This window comes from Pteropus medius, unplaced genomic scaffold (genome assembly GCF_902729225.1).
Source record: "Pteropus medius unplaced genomic scaffold, Ma_sr-lr_union100, whole genome shotgun sequence".
Lineage (NCBI taxonomy): Eukaryota > Metazoa > Chordata > Mammalia > Chiroptera > Pteropodidae > Pteropus > Pteropus medius.
In genome coordinates, this window is record NW_024351729.1 from 18,908,217 (window position 1) to 18,925,722 (window position 17,506).

General features: G+C 30.9%; 1 protein-coding gene across 1 annotated transcript in view; it reads left to right on the forward strand.

Moving 5' to 3' along the window:
• The first annotated feature begins 242 nt into the window (after positions 1–242).
• The window catches only part of LOC120587738 (sperm-associated antigen 16 protein-like), a 448,498-nt gene continuing 431,234 nt past the window's right edge, over positions 243–17,506 (forward strand). Inside the window, exon 1 of the mRNA XM_039844919.1 lies at positions 243–406. Coding sequence (XP_039700853.1) covers positions 243–406 — 164 coding nt within the window. The remainder of the gene's footprint in view (positions 407–17,506) is intronic.

The window sequence follows — 17,506 nt, forward strand, 5'->3', positions numbered from 1 at the left end:
ATTTGACAGAGAATCAATGATCTGATTTTAATTTAGTAAATCACAATCTCTTTCTAATTGTGGTTTCCTGTGATTATGTTGAGTAACCTGGTAATGCCTAGTGACCTGAATCATTCATTCACAGTTGATTAATATTATCCATTATATCAGGAATAATAACCATTAGAGAAGTCTTGTTTCTGAAAAACCTGGGGTGAATCTTACTGTAACACCAGTGAGAGAAAGATCTAGCTAAAGAGGAAATGGTAGTGGCTATGATTGATACTGACGTTTATGGAATACATGACAAGTGTTTTAGACTAAATAAAGAGGAAGCTGGGAATCGAAATGCAAACATGGAGCAACGAGCAGCGTGCTTCAACACTAACAGCAAGTGCCCGCTCTCTGTGGGGTCTAATGCCACACAGTTGGAATGGCTTAGCTTTTTTTTTTTATTATATCATTTCCACTTTATTTTTTCCTTCACTTTTGAAGGATAATTTTTCTGGATATTGAAACCTACATTGGTGTTTTCGTTTTTTTCAACATTTTTAGTCTTTCACTCTACTCTCTTTTTGCTTACCTGGTTTATCACAAGAAATCTACTGTAATTCTTATCATGGTTCTTCGATCGGTAAGGTATACCGCAACCCCACCATCTTCTTTCAAGATTTTCCTCTTTGTTTATGGTTTTCTACTGTTTAAATATGGTGTTCACTGAGTTTCTTGGATATTTGGTTAGGCGTCTTATTAAATTTGAGAAGTTCTAAATCATTATTCAAATTTTTTCTACTCTCTTCTGTTGTTTTTTTTTTTCCTCCTTCTGGTATTCCAATTAATATGCTTTATACCGTTTGACTGTCCCCTAATTACTCAATGTTCTATTCTGGTTTTTTATTTTTATTTTTCTCATTTTTTTCTCTTTACATTTCAGGCTGGGAAGTTTCTGATGACTGGTCTTTGAGCTCACTGACCCATTTTTTTTGCTGTGCTAAATCTACTGTTGAATCCATCAAAGCATTCTTCATTTCTGTTATAATATTTTTTATTTCTATTGTTTCTTAATTTCCATCTCTTTGTTTACATTCTCCATGTGTACTTGCTTATCATCTACCTTTCCCACAATGGCACTTAACACATTAAACATAGTCGATTTAAGTTCTTTGTCTGATAATTCCAGCATCTTTGTCATATCTGAGTCTGGTTCTGATGACTGCTTTATCTCTTTTTAGGGTGTTTTTTTGTCTTTGCATTGTAGGAGGCCTTATATTTTTGGTTGCTGTTATAGTTGAAAGTCAGATATTAAGAACTAAGGTAAATAGGTAGTTAGCATAAGGGTTTATATTAATCTGGCTAGATATTGGGCTGTTCTTAATGCTTGAGGTAGCTGTTGGTGCTAGAAGCTCCAAATTCCTTTAATGTCTTTTTTTTCCCCTTGACTTTGGATTTTTCTAAATACTTCTCTTTGGAGTGATTCCATGTTTTCTAGCTCTTTCAGCTATAATCCATTATAATTATTCTGGATCCCTAATTGGCATGATGGTGATGCATAGGTGAGGGAGAACATTCTATGATCTTTGAATTAAATCTCAGTTTTCATCTCTGCTTGTATTTTGAGTATATGAACTTCACAAATGCATCTCCAGTGATAGAATTTTATTCTACCAACTTCCTGTACCTTTCTGTGGCTATAGTATTCTAATCTATTTTCTTGAATCCTTTACTTCTCATGACTATGTCACCACCCTTTAGTGGTGGATGGAAGGAAGAGAAAACATTGGAATGGGAGAATTTCCTTCCTACAGTTAGGATGATTGTTCTCCCCGAGAGACTAGGCCTAAGTATGTTTTACAAGGATCATTCTTTCACTCTTCCTGCCCAAGTCATGAAGGGATGTTTTTTGTATCTTTACTGTGAGCACTTGGTGGGGATCCTGGAAAGAAAGCCAAAAATAATGTGAAGAAGTCCTTCCTAGGACCATGGCCCCCAGGAATTTCTCACTTTTAGGCCAGTCCATATTAAGTACCTAGCAATTCATTAACATTACCATTTAAATGTTTTTGTTGTTGTTGTTGTTTTGTTTTTTTGTTTTTTAAATTAATTTATGGCCTCAGTGGTTGCTGTTCCAGATGAGCCTGTGTCTCCGGATTTAAGGGTGCTAGTTTGTCCTGTGACTTCAGTTCTCTTATGAGTCAAAAAAAAGTTATTGATTTTCAGTTGTTCAAATTTTTCTTTTTGTAAGGAGGAATGTTATCTCTGTTATGTGTCTCTTTACATAACAGAGATAAAATCAAAAGTCCTTTATTCTTTTTTGTAGCCTCTTATGTTTTTGGAATGGGTCTCTAGACCCATTCTAGAAAGAAAGGAATCCATTGCCAGTCCTGAGATTTACTAGGAATAGAAGTTAACAACAGTCTGGGACTTACCATGATTCTATGTGTCTGTAACCTCTGTCACTTTATTAAATTCTGGATAGAGTCGAGTTTAGCCTAGGTTTTTGACTTACACACTTGTACACCTGGTCGTCTAACATTTAGGTTATCTAACAGTTTTTATTCTTGATTGAGCAAAGGGAGGGGAGATTAAAGGATTATGAAAGGGAATTGGCAAAGAATAATACCCAGCAAGAAAAGAGAAGAAATACTAGACAAAAACATTTATTTACCCTCAATTTTAACATGTTAAATTTAGTTCTTAGCTACTGGGTGTCTGTTCCTAGAAGTGAGATGTTAACACTCATTCCCTTCTCCAAACTAAAATCCTTGAGATGTTTCTTTTAACTTAGTCACAGCAAAAGCATAGGTAGAATAGAGATTAAATATTTTTCTTTCAAAAAAATAAGGTGAAACTAATATGAAATAGCACAAAATATGCTATTAAATATGCACATGTTCTTTGAAAAATAGTATAAATTATATTTCTTTAAAGAGAAGTCTATAGTATAAAACTTTGACTTTATAGATTTTATAGAATCACAAATTTATAAGTGGTCTTAAAGGTCAGTTTCTTTTCTAAATTTAAATCATTGGTTTTATTCAAGTTGTAATAAAGTACTTATATGCAAAAAAAAAAAAAATCAGTATGTTACTGATTCTTCTTTCTCCTTTCATTTTATGTGGATTTTGACATGCCTTTTTGGTGTGAATCTGCATCTCTTCAGTTTTCAGTATCATTATAGGCCAGACAATATGCTATTGATTTGTTCAAGGGATTTTTAAATCTGTAGAAAAGTAGCATTTATTTAATCCAATAAATTCTGTAGAAATTAAATCAAATCAGATAAAATGATTGATTTGTTACACATGATGTTAAAATTGTGAATCTCCATTCTCTCAGTAAGTCTCAGTCTTTTTTATTTTTTATTATTCTTCCATGGTACCTCTCAAGATATTTTTTCTTAATCACTCCATATCCAATTAAATTTATTACTACTCCAGATATACTTTATATCTGTTTATATACTATAGCCCTTAGGAGATCTAAAAACCATTGTTCCCTCTCCATAAACCAATTTTTATCTCCTAGAACATGCTATTGTCCTCACTGAGAGTGCATGCCCTCTTTGCTTAATAATGATAGCTCAACATCAAGCACCTAACAAAATTTGTGAGCACAGATTCTAGAGTCAGGGTATTTGGGTTAATATCCTAGTTCAACTATTTAACAGATGTGTGATCATGTATGATTTATTAACACAGTATTCCTCACTTTTCTCAATTTAAAATAAAACCAATAGCACCAAAATTTGTTAAATATTGACTACTGTAATGAAATCTCCAAATATATGATGTTTCAAATATGATAAAGTGTATTTCTCACTAAAGCGAATCCCATAATTTTTCCCAAGTATCAAGTAAGCTTTACACAGGTATTGGCTTCTTTCATCATGGGCTTCACTAACTTTAAGCCCAGATATAACTTCCACGGTTGTTTTGGGAGTTCATTTCCAGCCATCAATTAAGATAAGATAATTGAGAATTGCCCATGAGAAGTCTTTATATGAGCCAGTATGGAATTGGTACACGTTACTTCTGTTCACATTTTGTCTACCAGAACTCAGTCTTATAATCACACCTAACTGCAAGGGAGGCTGGGAAATATGTTCCATCTCTGTATTCAAGAAAAAGAGTAGAAGAATTTGATTAACTCTTTGCTATGGCAAATTTTGTTGCATTGTGGGAATTATTAAGCTATTTGAAAGATATGATTCTAACTAGGTTCTTTATAGGAATGTTTTGAGGGTGGGGTATAGAAAATAAGTTTAAATACTATCTTATGCAGATGAAAGAATTGCGATTTATAGAAATTAAGTAACTTGTTCAGTGTTACTATGATAGAATTTGAACAATGGTCAATAAAAATTTAAAACCTGTTTTGTTTTTCTTTTCTCACTATATTGTGCTTTTCCCACTCAATTTAGTTACTTTTGTTTTCTAAAAGGCACTCTCATTCTTTTATTTTCACTGATAAATCAAGGATTCCTTAATAAACTGACATAAATAATTAGACCATTTTATAAAGTGCTTTGGATTATTATAATAATGATAAAGATGATGACTTAATTCTTGAATTTCTAATTGCTGTTGGTACAGTTTTTAATAAGATAATTGTAGAAAGTGTGTTTCAGAGAGGTAATAAATGGAGATTTATTTTAAATGGAGATTTTAGTACCAAAATGAGAAATAAATTTCTCTGAGGATATAGAAATTAATCTAACTGAGGTAAACAGATCTTTAAAAATTCTGTTGATCTTTTTAATAACTGGATCTATATTTGGAACACCATAAAGATAGACAACATTGTATTAGTTTCCAATTTATTAACCGTCATGAAAATTACATCTTATTATACATTTATTTTTATTATTTCTCTACAGAGATTCTGTGAATTGTGACAACTTTATAGCCAGTAACTTTTTAGAAAGATTATGATATGACAAAACTGTTAAAAAATATGTGAGAGTAGAAAAAATACTAAACCTTAACTGTAGTCTACTTATGTTTGTTCTTCTAGTTTTCTTCATGTATACATGTTTTATATGTCAGCAATTATAGCATACTTACCTGCTCTATATTCTTTGTTGTTTCCTAATATATTTCTATGGAGTTTTTAAATGATGAATTTTAAAACGATTATTTTATTTAATAACTTTTTAAATGATCAGAACATTTCTTTTGCTGCTGTGTCATTGGTCATATTAACCAATACCATCTTTTTAAATTTCTCATTGCTTATTCTCATGTGTGAACTTTTTTCTTAGCATTAGTAAACATAGGTTGAAAAATTATTTTCAGTTTTCATCAGCATGACATTTTGTCTTATTTTCATCTCTTTTCCTCTTAGGTATTGCTTCCTACCTTTTTTAAATTTTAATTTCTGCTTTTCTTTCTTTGCTGTAGTTATCTTTCATGGAGTTTCTTTTTTCTTTTTTAATTTTTTAATTATAGTCAACATACAATAGTTTATTAATTTTAGGAATATAACATCGTGATTAGACATTTATATAACTTATGATGTGATCACTCTTATGGAGTTTTTTGATCTTCCCATTGTAGTTTCTCTTTTTAAACATCCTTCATCAGCTTTAGCATTTAAATAATATCCTGTTTTTTGCCTTATAGTACAAGATCATCTGGACTGCACTATTTGTGATTTCTCTGACTGTAACTTAATTATATTCCAGGATCTCATGTTTGAATATATACCATTTGCTTATCAAATTAGTCCTAGTAGCAATTTATGGCAAAAGATAAATGAAGAATTCCAATTTGAAATTATTGAATTCTTTTAGCTGTGAGAATAGGTAGTTTGGTTAATTTTAATAATCAAGGACAATGTCTACAAGAAACCCACTTTACATATTAAGACACATATAGGTTAAAAGAAAATGGATGGATAAACATATACTGTGCTAACACTAATCAAAAGAAAGCAGGAGTACCCATATTAATTTCAGGCAGAGCAGACTTCAAAGTAAAGAAAGTTATAGGGATAAAGAAGGACATTACATAATGACAAAGTGGTCAATTCTCCAAGAAGATATACAATTCTTAACATATATGTGACTAACAATAAAGCACCAAACTACATGAGGAAAACTGATAGATCTGCAAGGAGATTTAGATGAATCCACTATAATAATTAGAGAAGTTAACACCCCTATATCAAAAATGAACAGATCCAATAGGCAGAAAATCAGGAAGGATATAGTGGAACTAAACAAAACCAACAATCAACTGGATGTAATTGACATCTATAGACTAATTTATCCAACAGCAAAATTCACATTTTTCTCAAGCTAGCATGGAACATTCTGGGTTATAAAATACATCTTAACAAATTTAAGATAATAGAAATTCTACAGCGTCTGCTTTTAGACCACAATGGAATTAAACTAGAAATCAATAACAGAAAGATAGTTTGAAAATCCCAAAATACATGGAGATTAAATGAGACACTTCTAAAAAAACACATGAGTCAAAGAAGAAATTTCAAGAGAATTAAAAAATAGTGTGAACTAAATGAAAATGAAAATGGAACTTATCAAAAATTGTGAGAACATTAAACATATATATATATATTTAATACATATTAAATGTATATTGCTATATGTGAAAATGATACATACTTTCTGATTGCAACTATATGGCCTTTGAGAAAAGGCAAAACTATGGGACAAAAAAAGATCAGTTGTTGCTAGGACTGGAGACGGGAAGAGGTGAAAAGCCAGAGTACAGAAGATATGTAGGGCAGTGAAAATACTCTGTATGATATTTTAATGGTAGATATATGTAATTATATTTGACCAAACCCATAAAAAGGACAACACCAAGAATCAACCCTAACTAAACATTGGATTTTAGATGATTATGATCAGTCAACGTAGGTTCATCTTAGTGAATGATGTTGATAATTGGAGAGAGTATGTATATATGGGACTGTGAGTATATCAGAAATCTCTGTTTCAGTTTTGTTGTACACCTAAAACTGCTCTAAAAAGTAAAATTTTTATTTAAAAAATCAAAGAATTTAGGTACAGAGAAGTTGAGTGTCATGCCTAGTACTCTATATTGGAACTTGAATCAAATCCAATGTTTTTTTGTTTATTTTGTTTTTCCTCCAGGAGTCTGAGTAAATTCTATTGCCTTTTAAAACAGAAATAAATTCAAACGTATCTTATATAATATGGATTTCAGATTGAAAAAGAAAAAAACAACTAAAAGCAAAATGAAATTGAACATTTCCAATAAGTTCATATTCATTGCTGTATAAAATCCCTAAATATGCAATTATAGTTATTATAAGAATATACCAAAGAGTTCAGTGGGTATTTTAAAATTCTGCTTTATATATTTAGAAGTTATATTATTAATTGCAATCATATTTGAAATCGTATCTACTTTAATTCTGAAATTATTCTCTTTAAGACTTTTTTCCCTTTAATTCTCTTTTGTCTGATGGTAATATAATTACACCAGCTCTTTTTGGCTTTATATTTACATGGTATATCTCTTCTCATTCTTTTTACAAACTTTCTGTATAATTATGTTTTAGAAGTCTTTTTTCGGTGTCTTAGAGTTTTTTTTCTTTTAATTTAGTTCTTAATGTATTTTTATTTAATTGGAGCTTAAATCGATTTACATTTCATGTAGGACTAATGTGCTCAGACTTAAATCTGCCATCTGGTTTTGTACTTGCTGTTTATTTCACATGTTCAGTGTTTGTTTTACTCTTCTTTTTTGGCTTCTTTTTATTATAAAAAGTATTTTCAATTACATTTTTTCCTAAGAAGTTTGGGACTTATAAATTGTTTACTACTTTTTGGGGGATTACTCTAGAGAATATGTCTAAGGTTAATAATTTTATCCTCCCTTTCAAAACTACAAGGATGTTAAAACATTTTAGCTTTATTTGTACCCTTTCTGACATATTATCATTGCTGTATATTTTAATTTCATCTTACTATTATTATAACCTAACAAGGCATTCCTACTATTGCTTTATCTAATTAATACTGTTTATATTTACTCATGTATTTACCTCATCTACTGTTAACCTGATATAAATTGCAGATATGTCTGCGTATATACTCTTTCTCCTCTTATTTTTGATCTAGTTCTTAATTTTATAATAATTACCAATTTCTAACATGCTGCATAATAATTTTTTTAGAAAATTATTTTGTTCATTGTATCACTTCTCATTACTAAAAAGTAAGTTCTGAATGTAGTGATTTTCTTCACTTGTGTTCATAGATTTGCCCCAAGCACCTGGAACAGTTTCTTCCCCATATAGTAAGCACAAATTGCCTATTTATTGAATGAAATAATTAATTTATTCTTCTCTTATGCTCCATCCTGACATTAGTATCCTTCTGTCCAAAATATACCTTTACAAATTCCCTTGGTAAAGTTTTGTTGATCTGCTTCCTTATTGTTATTTTTTTTTTACTTTCATTCTTAAAATCTATTTAGCAGAGTATAGAATTTGTTATTTTATAATAAAAATTTTGAGATATTCTCTGACATCTGGCTTCCGCTCTTGCTGTTGAGCAGTCTGCTTTCAGCCTAACTGGCCCTTCTTTGTGGTAGTCTGTATCTTTTCTCTGGCTACTATTAAGAACTTTTCACATGTGATACTCTGAATTTTCAGTGTTAAGTGTGGATTTCTTTTCATTTATCTTTTTTGGGGGGGTTCATTAGATTTCTTGAATTTATGAGTTGTCTTTCATCAGTTCTGGAAAATTCTCTGCCACAGTCCCTTCAAATACTGTTTCTATCACTTTCTATTTACAATTTTCCTTCTATGCTCCCTTTAAACTTGAATTAGACGTGTTTGACTCACCTCTGGCTTTCACGTATTTTCTCTGCTTCTGCTAACTCATTCCTGTTGGCTTCTTTTGACAGTGTTTTGCGTTTTGTATGCTTAGTTATATTTTACTGAGAGCTGCTCTTTTCCTTTAGAAAATTATTTGTGAGAAGTTTTGAGGCTAAAAATGAATGTGTATTCCTTCAGAGAGGATTGCTTTTGCAACCTGAGAATGGTTTATGTTAACGATGTGGCCACAGGTCTTTTTTGTCAGCTGGGTTGATGTGAAATTGAATTGCATATCAGTGTTAGTGAATTGAGGGATCTCTTACCTACCTGCTTTATTCTGTGCCAAGACATCTTTCTCAGCCCCCTTGAGAATGGAGTAAAATTGAGTTGTACTTCTAAGTCACCTGTGCCCTCTGAGGATACAGATCTATCTATAGTTGAGAATTTGATTTTCCCACCCTGGTAGGAAACAATTTTGCTTTCCTTCTCTCTTCCCACACCTAGCTCATTGCCTAATCTCCTTCCAGGCAGCCTGTGATAATGGAAGCTTGAGTTCCTCAAGTTTGACAAATATTACGGACAAAATGAACTTCAATGCTTTGTTAACTTCTCTGGTTTCTGTCTTTGCTTTTGTTAGATCTTTCTTTGATGAGATATTTATACATACAAGCAGAAAATAATATATTATCATCATCATGTTAAAATGCTTTTTGACTAGAAATTTCATCTGACAACTTTTATAATTCACAGAATCTCTGCTTCACTGCTCTCTAGAAATAATTTCAAATCAATATGGAATATAGGAGTTGTTTAATGAAAAAATCTGGAAAAACTGCTTAACATTTAGAGGTGTGGTGGAAGACTTTGGGAAAGGAGAAATACTGATGGTTATTTTCACACTAAGTAGACACACTTTTTTATTAAATTTTTTTTGTTAAATTTTTTTGGTGACTCACAATAACATCTTGGGTAAAATTCTGGCATTCATAAGTTTTCAGACACAACTTCATACTTACTCGTAAAACAATATTTGGCCATTTAAATAATTTTATAATCCTTTCTAAATTTTCTGTATAGCATGACATGAATAAATCTCTCTTAAAGATTAATTATAAATTCATCTATACTTTTTAAAAAACTATTATAGTTTCACTTTCTTACCCTGTCTTTTTTCATTAATCAGTTTATAATTAGTTGTACAAAGTGACTTTTTAAATGAAAATATTGTCACTGTTTTGAAATTCTACCTATACCATAAATTAGTTTGGCCTATTTATGGACTGTACATCTTTCTATCATGTAACTGTTTTCTACCTATTATTAAATATTCTTCTAATTTTACACATTTAAATTATAAATGTATAATTTTAAGATAAATTTTATCTTTATTTTTCCATAATTATTATATTTACAAATAGCTTTGAATTCCATCTACATTTTTCTCTTAATTATGAGTATGTTTTTAGTGCATAGGGATTTATTCAAGTGCCATAAGTATAAGAATATCTTATAATAATTAACTTAAAAAAAGGCATTTACGTGATCAAGAGGAAAAATTTCTTGACCTAATATATTAGAATAAGATAATAAGAGAAGTTATTAGAAATGGTAAACTAGGCAAGTTTATGTATCTGAAATTTGAAAGTGAAATTTCATCATACATTTTCTTTAGTTTATGTCTTTGTTTATGTAGAGTCAATATATTTTATCTTTTTATGTTTTGATTTCTCATTCAATTGATTCCTGCTCTGATTCTAACATCAAGGTTATGGATCTTGCTTACTTGAAATGAACCAATCAACATTAAATTGACGCAGTTGCTCATAATATTTGCTGTTTTGACCTGTGAACATTGAACCTGGAAAAACAAATCTGAATTTTGAGCTCTGGTAATTTTTTCTCATACACATATAGACATTACTTGAAACAAAAAATATATTTCTCATTGCACTTTATTCATTAACTCATTGAATTCTTTTATTTAAATGCCAATATATATAAGTTCATCTCAAATTGAGAGGTTCTGAAATTATTGAAAATAATACTATCTCTAAGCTATCGTCATGAGTTTTACATAAAGGATTCTTTATCTGTAGCATTTGAGTCATCTAATGTTCTAAATTCTTATCACAATAAAGCACTATCATTCAGAGGTATACTATCTTTGAAATGGCTAAACTTTGAACTTGCCATCCATATAAAACTCAACCTTATATAGCAACTATCTTATTCAAGTTGGCAAATTATTGTTAACAATTACCGATGGATTTTAAAAAATTATTTTAATTATTCGAGATCATTTTAAAATTTATCAAATTAATTTTTATTTTTTCTTCTATTAGTACCTATCATAAATTTATAGCATGGTGCATATATATCAGATTACAAAAATAGACATGGGGTCTAGAAAAACTTTAATTAATGCCACTTACTTTCCACTTTGTCTCTGTTTTCTCCTTCTCCTGTATCAATAGTTACTTGATGTTTTTGTACATTTTCCTAGTTAATGTACTCTGGCAGCATAAATGGATGTTGATGATCTCATTGTCAGTTAACCACACAAGTTTCCCTATCCCTGCTGAATGAGTCTGTGCTTGGTGTGATGGAAGCTCCAGGATCCAGTTAGGGTTGATGATGTCAAGTAAATGATAGAACCCAGGGAAAAGCAGCATTAAAAATAAGTTTAAGAATTTCTACACTTATCATAGGTATCATTTTTTTATGTTTGTAAATATCAAATCACTATGATGTACACCTGAAACCAATAAGATACTATATGTCAATTATACGTCTATCAAAAAAAGAAAGTTCTGCCCCCTATATGTCTAGCATCCAGTATCATTTGATTCTTCTTTCTTAAAATAAGAAAAAAAGTGATTGTGTTTTATATTATCATTTAAATCTGACAGTTTAATAGATTTAAACTGCTTAATTTGAACATCTTGGCTATTAGCTAACACAGTGAAAATATTCTAGTTTATTGAATATTAAATTGATACTGTTTTCATAATTTCTATTTTATTTTGTTCTTCTGCTTTCCTTTGTATAATTTCTTTACTGGGACTACAAGGGTTATTTTAAACCTGAGTTTTCTCTTCACAGTTCACCTCCTGACTAATTTTACCTGTTTTTGTATACATCAAGATATAGAACCTATGTAGATATTCAATAATGTATTATTCTATAGTAGAATACATGATATCATCAGTGAAACCATGCCTGAGATACTTTTAGTGTCATCAATCCTTCTGACACTCTTGGGTTGCATCCTGAGACCTGGCATTATTCAATATTTTGTATATTTACAGTGAACTTAGAAGAATACTGCTGTATCCTAGATCAACCCTACATTGACTAATAAAGATCAAAAATAATTATTAGTATTTACTTTGTTGCATAGTGGCACAACACTTAAACCAACAAACCTGAGTTGTTAATGTGGTAAACACAGAAAATACTATATTACAAACATTTTGTAAAGGTTAACATTGTTACAGTTATGCAAACACATATTTCCTCTAACAAGATTAGTAATGCCAGCTGTCTGCATTCAGAGACATTTTAACTTGAATTTCAATATTATATGAAAAGCTGCATAAAAAGATAATAATAGTTGAATTGAAACATGTATCCTAATTACGAATGAAGAAATTAAAGCATACCTTCATGTTACCTGCTGTAATTATTATAAATGAGCAAAATGGAATATTTGAATTCCTATTATGGAGACCTATTGGCAAAAAATAAAATAATATTTTATTATAATGTGAAGTTTAAAAAAAAATTTACACTCGTTTTAATCTTCTTTGGTATTTTTCTTTGTAAATCTTAAGAGACTAAAAATTCATGTTCCTTTATTTAAGTGATGGCTATAGTGAATTGACACTCACCAATCTCTATCCAGACTTTCTGCACTGCAGAGGCTGGAAAGTTAAAAAGCTACATTTCCCAGAACCTATAAGGCTTGAGTTCTGTGTGAAATTTGGGTTCTGCCAATTAGATATATTTGAGTGAAACTCGAAAGGTGGAAAGGAGTGTTAAGCTAGGCATCTGAGGTTTTTCTGCTGATAAATACCTGGTAGAATTACCTAATATCTCTAAGGTACATTTTCAGGATCATGGTTTCCTTGATCTGGGCTGTATCTTCATCATAACTTGATCACCTTCCTAACCATGACCAGTGCCTAGGTTATAGAAATGCATTAACTCCCAGGGTGGTCCAGAGCTGTGGCAAAGCCCTCATGGTAGCATCTCTTATTTCAGACTTCACTAAGATTCTGACAGCCATGTGAGGTTTCATAATGCATGATTTTTCTACTTAGGGTATCAGAATGCGTCCACTCCATTTGAACCAATTGATATCATTAACAATATTATATTTTAAATTTTATTTACTTATTTCAATTGTTAAATATTTTACCAGAGAAACATATTCATATGGCAAAATAAACCAAAAAAGTAGAGATGTTCCTATAATAAAAAGTAGAAGTTTCCCAGTTCCACAACTCTGACCTCTTATAGTTAGAGACACTTAAATATTTCAGGGTTTTGTTCTGTTGGTTACTTAATTCTCTGAGTAGTGTGAGAATTGCAACAATCTTGATTTGCTTATGTCACACATGTTCTATTGATTTTCTGCTAGTTTATATTTATACTGCTTCCCATCTCTTCTCCCTACAATCAGCCAAATAATTATATCACCATATTTATTACCTTGATTGTTTGTAACTTAACATATCTGTACTTTTATCTCCTTTCCATTAACTCTAGATATAATATCTTGACTCTTCTCTTTGTAAAATCAGGATATCACCTCTACTCTTTTCACTTATCACTCCAGTTCTTCTCTGACTTCTCTCTCCTCTATCCCTCCTACCTCATTCTGTTTTTTTCTGTTGTAAGAGTAACTATAATAACTATAGTAAATAGCACATTTTATTTCTCTTAAAAATTCCTATTAAACTCCTAGATGTTTTAAGCTTTCTTTTAAACATATTGAGATTTGCCAATGAAGGCCTTGTTTCTCTTGTCAGGTTATGATTTTTTTTTTTTTTGGCTTTTTTCGTGGTCATTTAATACCACCACCCCCACGATCTTTCAAATCAGTAATTCCATTTTAGTCTGTTCTCATACTGAAATTCCTTTTCCCTTGGTTTGTTATTTGCCATTCTCTTAATAGTTTCCTCTTCTTTGTATTTTATGGAGCACAAGGAACTACACAGTACACTAAAACATAACTAATTATAGTTGGCAAAAAAGAGTAGGCAAATGCTTATTTGGGTTTCCAAATCCTAAATCATCACTTTGTTATCTTTATTTAATTTGCAGTAGAATAACTTCAGGGAATAAAACACAGAGATTCCTTATTCCCTTTCCTGGCTAATAATTGAAAGTTTACAAGCCATTATTTTATGTTCACAGATTATTTTTCCAAAACATTTAACTGTGTACTTGTTTATATCGAAGTTCATAGGACAATTCTATACTAACTCACAAAGTTATGATTTTTTTTTATATTATGTAATTTAGCTTAGTATTCTCTCATGTGCTTAAAGCAATTTTACACTGTTAAGATTTCACTGGATACTTTATCATTTCTCCAGATTATTTATCATCATACATGATATTTCCCTGGTCCTTTGTAAGGCAATATTAATATATGTGTACATGAATTATAGAGATATTACTAGTTACAGGTATGGAAGGGACAGAAAGCTGGTAACAAGTGGATGCAGTCAGATAATTCTCATAGCTCTAGAACTAATTCTACAGGGAGTGACAAAGATACAGATGACAATGTTCAGTGTGGATATAATGTGGCAGCAGTTTCCTCTAGATACTTGTAGGTGGAATGGTGTCATTATTTTAATTGTAGATGGTGTGAATAATTTGGACTCGACTGGAGACATAGACATGTGTGAGACATTAGAGAGAAAGGGATGCCAAGATATCGCCAGGTTGTTGGGAATCCGGAAAATGTTCCATCTTTTTAAGAGAAAGACTTTTTAAAGAGATAGAATACAATCAAGAAACAAAAGTATAATTCTAGTTGCATGTTCAAGAAGCCATGGTATAGGTGAGAAATGACTACAGCTCACTGAGCACAGATGCATCTTGGGAGTTATTTCTAACCTGGTGTTTATCAAAATGTGCTCTTTTGTGATTTCCTGGAATTCTAGTTGAAAACTCATATCTTTAGTCTAGTTCTGTCCTTAGGACTGAGATAGGATTCAGTAATGTGTATTAAACTCCCTGGGAAAGCCTTATGAATCTTAAAATTTGAGAACCCATCTCTATGGCAACAAGATACTGAACTTAGGACAGGACAATAAATTCTAGGCACTTTATTTCACTTGCTCACCCCCTTTACACAAAGATTGAGGCCAGTCTTTCTAAACCACTGTCAGCAAAATAACATTGCCTATAGTTTGAAAGCATTTATACCTACCTGCTGTGGAGGGAAACTGGGACATGATGAGGCTGAGAAGGGATTGCATATTCTTTACTTTGTGTTTAAATAGTTGGATATGTAAATATAAAATATAAAAACACATATTAGCTCCACCATATTCCACTTTGTTTTCCGTAACAAGTATTTAAAAAATATATCTTGAGTGTAGCTTCATGTCAATATAAAATAATCATGTATGAACTTATTAAACATATTTCAGTTTATGAGATCTAAATTCTTGTAAAGTATATGGACATGAAAAATCTGCTTGTTTTTTTTTTTTTTTTTTTTAGTAAATGGAGAGCTAAACTAGTCTTAAATTAGTCAAAAATAAGTCTTAAGTGTAATGTTGAAAACAATAAAGTTTCACAACTCAATGACTAGTTTTTCATTCACCTGATGAATACAAGAAAGCATGCCAGTTGGAATAAAATCATCTGGAGTGTGCTCAGCTGCGTCAAACCGTAGAGGCTTTAGGGGATGTTAAGAAATGTGATTTCGATTTCACCTGCTGACTTTTTGAAGGCAACTTATTATAAGAAACAGTTGATAGTGATATCACGCTGGTGGCGCTTGAGCTTTCTGCCAGAGGTTGTAATCCAGTCTTTGCAAACCTGTAATTACTATTTCCTAAGTAATTCTGGGTTTTCATCACTGAATCTGGATGTCTAAAAGATATTGAGAAATAATATACAAGCAGGCATAGTGATGAAATGGTAAAAACAATTTTTTGTGTCAATAAAATTAAATGTTGATTTTTCTAATAATATTATGACATGTTGCTGACAAGAACATTTAGTGCTTTTGGCAGTGTGTTCTGTTTTTTTTATTTTTTTTTGTTATTGTTTTTATAGTTCTCAAATCTATTAGTCTTTCAATAGAAAGATATTTTATTTCATTATTATGAATCTATACATCATAGCCTGATGTATAACGAAATTTTAAAGTAAAACTTAAATATTTGTCTCTAGTTATTCAAAGTAAATATCTTATAATAGTTTCCTATTAATAGCACTTTGCATAGAAAATGTGGAAGCCAGAAGTGTCTGTGTAATGGACATATTTTTATTTGTTAATTTTGAAAAAAAATCCTGATAGTCATTTCTCCTCTGCAATATATAGATAATATAAGTGGTAAACAAAACATGTAAACACTCCAAATACAAAGTTCAATTCTGCACATGAAATTATATCATGCATAGTACCATTTTTTGGTTGAAAGGGAATGAAACCTTTCTCTTATCTTTTCGTCTTAATGTGTTTCAGAAACAGTACTAGGCATAGGAAATGAAAGCTGTGAAGAAGACAAAGTGTTTGCTCTTGTAGACCATATATTCTGATGGGGAGATAGAAAGTTAACAAGTCAACAACAATTCCAGGCTGATATGATGATGACTCAGATGATAGTTGTCACAGTGGCGATAGTGGTGGGCTTTAAAAAATATTGTAAAGATATGTTCGATGTCATTGCATGTAGTATGCAACTAATAGAGAGGAGTCTAATAATTGAATCTAATATTAAGGGTGTGAATTCATTTCTTTCCTCACAATCTCAAATGGATCTCTATGATACCCTGAAAGAATCAAAACTATTGTTCTTAAGTGCCATACAAATGAATAGTAGTGAGACTTCTTGTGAGTTAATGAATTGGTAAGATGATGACTTAGAAAAATGCTGTCTTTATGAATGATTTTAGTAACAGCTTTTAAAATATTGATAATGCTGTCCTTTCTCCTTTAACATCATTTCTCTACCCCTTTGCCAATTGGGAGTATTTTTTTTCTTTTATAGTTTTTGAGACAGAGCACAAGTGACTGTTTGGAATGGTTTCTTTTTTTACTTTGTTTTGTTGCCTCACACTACTTCGCAGTTCTTACTATGTGTAACATTGGGCATGTTCAGGGAAAAAAAGAAACTGAATACAAATTGTCAGTTACTGAATATGAGAATGATCTGTAAAAGAAAATAAATTGCAGTAAGCTAGGATGTAGCCTTAGATTTACATTTTACAACCTAGTTGATGATATACTGTATTCCAAATATTGTTTTAAAACACTCTGAAAAATAGGAAAACTAGAGACGAAATAACTTCTGGGAACTTCTTATATTTATATAACTAAATTGCTTCATTTTTAGGGTTGGCCTCTCTCTGAATTCAGTTCTAGAGTTATTACTTTGAATAAAAGCAAAATATTTGAAACTACTGAGAAGAAATTGGATTATTCTCTCAAAAGCTAACATCTACCAAAAATATATAG